General features: G+C 46.9%; 1 gene segment (V, D, J or C); it reads left to right on the top strand.

The window, feature by feature from the left end:
• The window catches only part of LOC114489635, a 32,638-nt gene extending 29,258 nt beyond the window's left edge, over window positions 1-3,380 (top strand). The window contains 1 exon segment of the V gene segment in view: window positions 3,343-3,380. Coding sequence covers window positions 3,343-3,380 — 38 coding nt within the window.
• The last annotated feature ends 4,460 nt before the right edge of the window (window positions 3,381-7,840 follow it).

Below are 7,840 nucleotides of genomic sequence, written 5' to 3'. Positions count from 1 at the left end.
AGTCACAACTGCATCCAGGGACCCTGCCTTTTCTCTGTGAATCTGGTTTCTGAGGTTTTCACTGCAGAAAATAAACAAGAATGTAAACATGTTTGCAGATGAAAGATCACCAGGAACTACCAACCTCTTCTTCAGCAAGTTTCCTTTTTTTCCCCTTTCTTAACAAAGCACATCACAGTTTATTATTAAATTACACTTAAAACCTGACTGACGAGTATTTGATCCAGAAGAACAAATTCTATGTTTGTAGTAAATCATAAGCTCATTGTTACAGCTCCTTTATTTGTGTTTGAAGAAGCCAAAAACATTCCAAAAGTTTTTCTAACTTTGAAGTAAGCAAACTAGGGAACATGCAGGAATGAAATCTACTAACTAATGAAAATAATGATCAGGTAACACAGGAATCAATGCCCGTGAGTCTCCGGTATCACTCAGCGTGGAGTGTGCCAAACTCAGGGGTGTGACCTGTTGTTCACAGGTTCACCCCAGGAGGACAGGGGGTGGTGGGGCCTTCTGTACCTTCCTCACTGTTACCAGGCAGGAAGCTGCACTCTGTGTAGAATGACCCCACTCTCACTCTCAGCAGGTCCTGATGAGTGGACGGCTCCACATATGGAAACAAACACCTCCAGGCTGCTGTGAGTGCACAGTGTCCACCACCAGGTCTGCTGTTGTACTGACAGCAGCTGCCTTCTCCAGGTGCCTCTGACTTTGGTTCTCCCACAAGCACAGGGCCCCATGGCAGCTGAGACTCCAATGATCCCCATTTCTTTCAATGGCTTTACTCCACACCAAGGCCTCCAGCACCTTCATATGCTGCTGGAAATTACTTCATCACCATGAGACTAGAACTGGACTTCACCAGGTGGCTGATTTCTAGGCATTTTCCTAAGAAAACTCTGACACAGGTTATTCACCTTCTGCTGGGGACAAAGATGGCTGCACTCCACACTCAGTAAGGAGGTGAGTGTTCAGATGTGATTACGTGGCAGCTGTTGTCTCCACGACCCTAATGTCCAGGTTGGTGAACCCTGTGAGGCAAGTGAATGTAGGAATGTCAGGGACCCAGGATGTCCTAGGATGCTGTGTCCAGCAGAAGGCCTCCAATCCTGGAATCAGGTCAGTTGGACAGAGTGGGTCCTGTAGTTTGGTGCCAGCTGCATTGTGCTCACCCTTAGTGGCCAGCACCTTGTGGATGAATGCAGGACACTGACACCTTCTCTTCTGGAAAAGGAACCTGTGACAAGGATGTGGCAGCACAGAGTCTGTGCTCCTGAATGGGCCTGTCTTGAATGCATTTGCTGCAACTAGAATTGGCAAGGGAGGATGTACCCCTTAGTGTATGTTGTCTTGGTCTTATCACTGTTGGAATCTGTTCTGGAGTGAATTGGTCTTCATCATCAGTGATCCAATTGGATCACTCCCAGTCCAAGTAGGACTTTTAAAACAATTTCTGCATTCTGACTAGGACTGATTCCATTACAGCTCTTCATGACCTGAAACTGGAGTTGAAGTCCTGTCTGCCTCCTTTTGTTGTGGCAAGAACTCCACTTGAGATCTATGCTTGACACAAGTCTCGCTCCTTGATAACCCAGGTGCAGCAATGTGCAGCCAACCTCTGGGATACAACCACTCTGCATGACAGGATGCTTCTTTGGAAAGGCAGCTCACCATGTGCCTTCAACCAGCTCTGAGAAACTACAACACTGCCATCAGCAGGTGTGCATGGATTCCGAGAGTCCTGATGTAAAAGGGACTGTGTAGTGTTCATTCAGCTGTGCCTGTGTCCCTTCACTCAGCACGGTGTCCTCAGGGTTCATCCATGTAGTTGCTTAGAGCAGGATTGCCTTTTAATTATACTGGTAAAATAAAAGAACAACATGAGTGAAATCCAGTGTTCACCTGAGATTAAAAAGAAAAGTTACTTAGGAAACAGAGATTCAGGCATGAGCCTAAATCCTGCCCTGAGCAGGGGTGAAGGCAAGGGGTGTTTGTGAGACAGGGAGGGAGGCAGGTTCAGGACCAAAGGGGAGGAAATTCTATCATTGTAGACAAGGTACATTAGTCTTTACTGAATGTGAGGCTACAAATTTCAAGACTGTCTTCAATTTTGTCATAATCAGGCTATCTCTTCCCTGTCAGCTGTGCAAACAGTTGCATAAAATGCTGTGCTGGGGTCCAGTGCAAGGGTGACTGTGTGGAGTCCACACCCTGAACAGGTTGGACAAGGAAGTCATGCCAGGTGGTTTGACTGGAATGTGTGCTCCCACTCTATTTTAACATGCCCTCTCTCCTGTCACCTTCTCACAGTGAAAGTCCATCACCTATGATGTGCCCACCACACATTCCTGAGTGGACAACTCAGTGTGACTCATTCCAGGCTTGATCTCTACAGCAGACCCACAGATGTGACTCCAACTCATGATGGAAACTTCCAGCCAGGGAACACCTGCTTCCCAAGTTCCTGCTCCAGTGCTGCAAGCACCACCCTGCTGCCTGTGACCATGAGCTCTGCTGACTCACAGACCTCACCTCCATGGGGTCACAGAGTGCTGGTCCTTCCTGATGGCTTAGTGCACGTGTTAGTGATGTACATTCACTTAAATGATAGAGATTTATTTGATTTATCATATTTCAGTGAATACTTCCTGTGAAAGGGTGTTTACGTGATGCAGTTCCCCAGTGTGATAGCACATGATGGCAACATCTACACAGAGGATAAGCATGCAGTGCCTGAACTGACTTGGTGGCACACATACCTGACACATGCTTGGGAAATCAAGCACAGGTCCAAGGTCCTGTGAAAATGAGAACTTTCTCAGTGCTCTCCCAGGTAGGAACCACCTGTAACATTCCCCAGACAGAGAAAACCAATCAGATGCTCTCCTCTGTCCCTGGAACTAACTGAGATCTCAGTATTTACTGGACTGCTGGATTGAGGAAAGGAAGTCCACATGGGGGACATCAGCAAAGCTCTACCATGAGCAGTCCTAAAGAAGACAACCTTTAAATGGGAGTCTAAGTAATGTCATGCACTGTCTGAGTTCTCACCTGTGACACCTTGGTCAGTGTGGGAATGCCCATGAGGGTTGAACCTGAAAAATAAATGAAGGAGGGGATAGAGGTTCCTGTAGCAACTGAAAGGTGCACCTGTGAGTCACTGAGCAGTGCATCTGTCTCCCTGTGTGATATGAGGGCTGGGGTCCATTGGGCAGGTGGTAGAAGGGAAGACATTCATCAGGATGAAGCATCCAGAAAGGACAAAAGACCACTGTGTCCCTCATTGAGCAACCCGTCATTCACTCACTCAGGAAGTCACACCCAGGACTAGAATCCATGTAGGGACCCTGCTCATGGGGAAGAAACAGAAAATAAAATGACCTGGAGTTCATTGCCATGAAAATCAGGTGTGTGTGTGTGTGTGTGTGTGTGTGTGTGTGTGTGAGCGAGAGAGAGAGAGAGAGAGAGAGAGAGAGAGAGACAGAGAGAGACAGAGAGAGAGACAGAGAGATGCAGAGAGAGAGACAGAGAGATACAGAGAGAGATACAGAGAGAGATTTATAGAACAGCAAATGTTCAGTGGGATTAGGACCACATGCAAGGATAGTCAGAAAGGACCTTCAACCAGATGAACTGGAGGACATCAGAGGCCCTCAAAACCCCTGAGACCTTCTGGACTCAGAGGTGTTGGCTGTGTCAGTGCATCAGGCAGTTCCAAGGGAGAGCCTCCCTAATGATTCATAGAGCACTGGGAATGGGGCTCACTACAGTGTCACTGTGGTTCAGTGCAAGCAGTCTCTGTGCCCAGAGATGTCGAAGCACATAGTGTTCCCAAGGGAGCACCCTGAAGTCCACACACAGCCATGAGAGGTCCATTCCCTGTGAGTCCAGAAAGGACTCTCTCCTGCAGGACACAAGCTGGGCATTGAGGGACATGTGGGACTCTGAAGTGCAGGTCTCCTGCCCCATGTGCAGGGGCACAGGGAGCTAGGGAAGGGTTTCCTCTGAGAGACTGAATCTCCCACTTGTCAGAAAACGTCTAAAATAAAATTGGACTTGAGGTGACTGTAAACACCCTATTCTGTCTGAGTATTTACCAAACTGGATAAGACATGTGAACCACAGTCAATGGGGATATGAGTATTGCTTCTATTATCTGAAATGTGAGAAGCTGGGGACAGAGGAGATTCTATTAACTCACTAGGGACACAGTTTTGGAGACACACTGATCCAGCAATAAAACATGCAGGTATCAAGGTCAGACTGGTCCTTTTGGTCCCTATGTCACCAAAGGTGAGCTCACAATGAGCAGCATGTCCTGTCAGGGCTTGTCCCTCACTGGGAGGAGCTATGTCTGCACACAGCTCAGGGACCTGACAGGGGGTGTATATCCAATAATACCAATTCGGACTTGGACTCTGAGTCTCCCACCAAGCATGGTCTCTGTGTCCTCTACCGTCTCACAGGTGGGGTCAAAAATCACCTGGGAATCCCTTGTCTCATGAATATACAAATTAGAAGTAGAGTAGGTTAATATCGGTCTGTCTGTGCCCTAAGAGTATCACCCAGAACTCTTCTGAAAGGGTTCTGGATACCCCTTCACCAGCTATGAGATGCACTAGGTGTTACAAACCCATAAACAAGGCCTTGAATAGATGGGGTGTGTTTACTATAACAGTGGGAACACAAAGTTGCAGAAAAGGGTGACCATGACCACTGACAAGTCTGAAAGCACAGCCTACATGGAGCTGAACAACCTGAGAGCTGAGGGCACAGGTTTGTATTACTTTGTGAGATACACAGTGCTGGGAAGTCAGTGGTAAAAACAGACACACAACTCTTTGCAAGAGACAGAAGGCCTGAGATGAGGGATATACTTAACTGACCCATGTGGCAGTGGCAAATGTAGTTCAGCCCTGATTCAGAAAACCACCAGGCATGAGGTGGCACACAGGAGCCAGGCCCACAGATCAGCTTTTCCATGGGGCACTAGGCTGCTTTGAGGCTTGCTTTCACTAAAACTTCCTCAACCTCAATTGAGGCAGCACATGTTTACTGCATATCTCTAAAGTAACTTCCTAAACTCTGTGCTAAACCTCCCAAGGATGGAGTGTAACCAGTTCAACCACCTTTCCCCTTGTATTTGCTACATTCTTTTCTTTGAAGTAATCATCAACATTCTTTCCTTTTGTTATCTGTACAAGGTAATGACCCACAGCGTACCTGTGCATGGTAAAGGAGGACCATCCTCCATGTAATGTGCCCAGAAAAGGAATAAAAGCCTGTCCAAGCAAGGGTCGGGGAGCTCTCTCACTCAGAGGGTGGCCATGCCATCCCTTTTCTCCACAGGACTTCTGCAGTCCATGTGAATTTGTTCATTGCAGCCACAAGACATAGACCCTGCTGGTCGTAATCCACATGTTCTGGAACTCAGGGACAGGGACTCAGGGCTATGAGCCACAGTTGTGGACAACACACAAACTTGGTTGAAGTGTGTGCATCAGCTCAGGTAAGGGCCAACAACACAGTGCTTTTCTGTAAGGTCATAGGTTGTGTTAGATTTTAGAGGAAAAGAGACTTCTTCCAAGGGAACCCTCTCTTGTGGCTGCTTTGCATCTGTACCCTCTTTTGTAAGAAGGACCCTTGCTCTCTGCAAAGAATTTGCTGCATGTCATGGGCATTGGTGAAGCAGTTTAAAGCCACAAGTTTGCTGGCTGCTATAAGACACCCATGAGAGGATAAGCTAGAACATGGACCTGGACAGAACACTAGGTTTCCCAAAAGTCCAAGCAACGAGAGGCACACTGTAAAAAGACTCACAAGCCCATCCCCACAACACAACCCACAACTGTGTTAGGTTTGAAAGAAAGAACAAAAACTTTCCCTTTAATCAGCTTTAAAAACAGCACCTAGTTACAGTGCTATTTACAAGCATCTCAGAAGATTCTTTCTTTCATGTTTGGAACCACCCTGCCTGGTATCAGAAGCTGTAACCCCCACCAAGGCTAAGGCTGAGGGAATGACCTTGGACCATAAGTCATCAAGGAGACAAAAGCTTATCTCCCTGGCACGAGTGTTGAATCTGTTACTTTTACTTCACCCTGCCTGGCCTCCAATGCTTGGTTGGTTAGCCAATGATGGGTAAGGTTCTCCAAGGGTGGGGGGGGCAACCTAGAGAGGCACGACCACGTGGGAAGTCCCTAAGAAAGGACTTTGGGGGCTACAGCAAAAGAGGTGATGGACCTTCACCCCTCGGCTTTGACATAGCCTGAATCCTCATTGTCTGCAAGAAAAGTCTCCTGATCTCTTGGCTGCCTTACTTCCCTTGCCCCACCTAAGCCTGAAACAATGACAGAGGGTGGTACAGCCCTGTGCTGGAAAGGGCGGGTTCCCCAGAAGATCAGGCCTAAGAAAGAATATGTAAAATCCTGTGAAACATACTTTGTTTAGAATGCTCTCGATGAAATTATAAGGGTCCAAGCAAGAAGTAAGTTAGTTCCTCAAAGTTTTACAGCCCTTTAGCTATGTGACCCAGACTCAAAATAGGCCCTCAGACTTTTTTGTTATCTATTGTTTTATCCTTACTTCCTGGCAATGATTAATGAGCTTTACATGGATTCCTGTGTAAACGAACCCAATAAAAGCCTGCTTAGGCAGGAGAACAAGGCACTCTCCCCTAGAGAGGGTGGCCAAGACGCTCTCCACTAGAGAGGAGTGGTTGTTTCATACCTATTTCCCCACAGGACTCGGTTGCCCCATGCATGTATTTCTTGTTTTTCAAGGAGCATCTGCTGCTGTGATAGATGCCGCTGGCCCAGCATCCGTCACACTTTCAGGCTATCTGTTGTGGTCCTTTAACTTTTGCCTTTTTTCTCCATCCTCTTGAATAAGGGAATGAAGGTAGTGAATGAATGTTTCAGTTTTGACAGGACTCTGAAGATCACTTTGCAGAAGAATTTATTGCTAATCACAGGTTTTGTATGAGAGCTTTTGGAGTTTGCCAAGCTCTGAAGATAAAAGGTACTTCCTCCCTCAGCTCGAAAAATTGCATGTTCCCACATGAGTCTGAAGCTTGGGACGGTGTGTGGGATCAATTCCCGAGATTGTGCAGGGGCCTTATAGGGACCACCTAAATGACTTAACATAACTTCTGGTGCGTCCAGGAAAACACGATATAAAGGCTGGTCACCTAACGTGTCGAGCCATCACTCTCAGTCTTACATGCTTGGAGGAGGACCCGAGATCCTTAATCAGGGTTAGGGTACCTGGAATGTCGGGTACCCCTTCCTGACTGTCTTCACCAATAGCACATTTCGACCCACCACGCTATATCCCCCAGTAGTTAATTAGCTGGGTTTCAGCACAGGAGGTAGAGTCTGAAAAGACAACAATCAAAAATAATAAGGAGCCTTTTAACAGCAATAATGAGCACTGGTTTATCTAAAGATCAGGAAGAGTACCTGAGTGTGCCACAGCAGCTCCTCTGGGGAGCAGGATATGAGGTAAAGGAACAGCATCTCATTCAGCTTTTACAAACTCTAAAGGAATACTACTCTTCTTTTCCTGACAAGGGAACCTTAGATATTGAGGTTTGGGAAAAGGCAGGTGACAAGCTAAAATCTTTACATGACAGTGGTGTTTCTTTTGGAGTTCAGAATTTACTAATTTGGAACTAGTCAGGACTGCTGTCATGCCTATATGGGCTAAGAAACCAGAGCTAGTTACAGAGGAGGATGAAGAGTCTAGTTCAGAAGAGGAAGCCATATATGATGTAGTAGAAGAACCAGCCATGGAAGTTCCACCTGCAGCCCCAGAGGAGGACCTGCCTCATAACCATCGC

This window comes from Phyllostomus discolor, chromosome 15 (assembly GCF_004126475.2).
Source record: "Phyllostomus discolor isolate MPI-MPIP mPhyDis1 chromosome 15, mPhyDis1.pri.v3, whole genome shotgun sequence".
NCBI classification, from domain to species: Eukaryota; Metazoa; Chordata; class Mammalia; order Chiroptera; family Phyllostomidae; genus Phyllostomus; species Phyllostomus discolor.
Note: the sequence above shows the minus strand (reverse complement) of the source record. Positions and strands in the feature narration are given on the sequence as shown.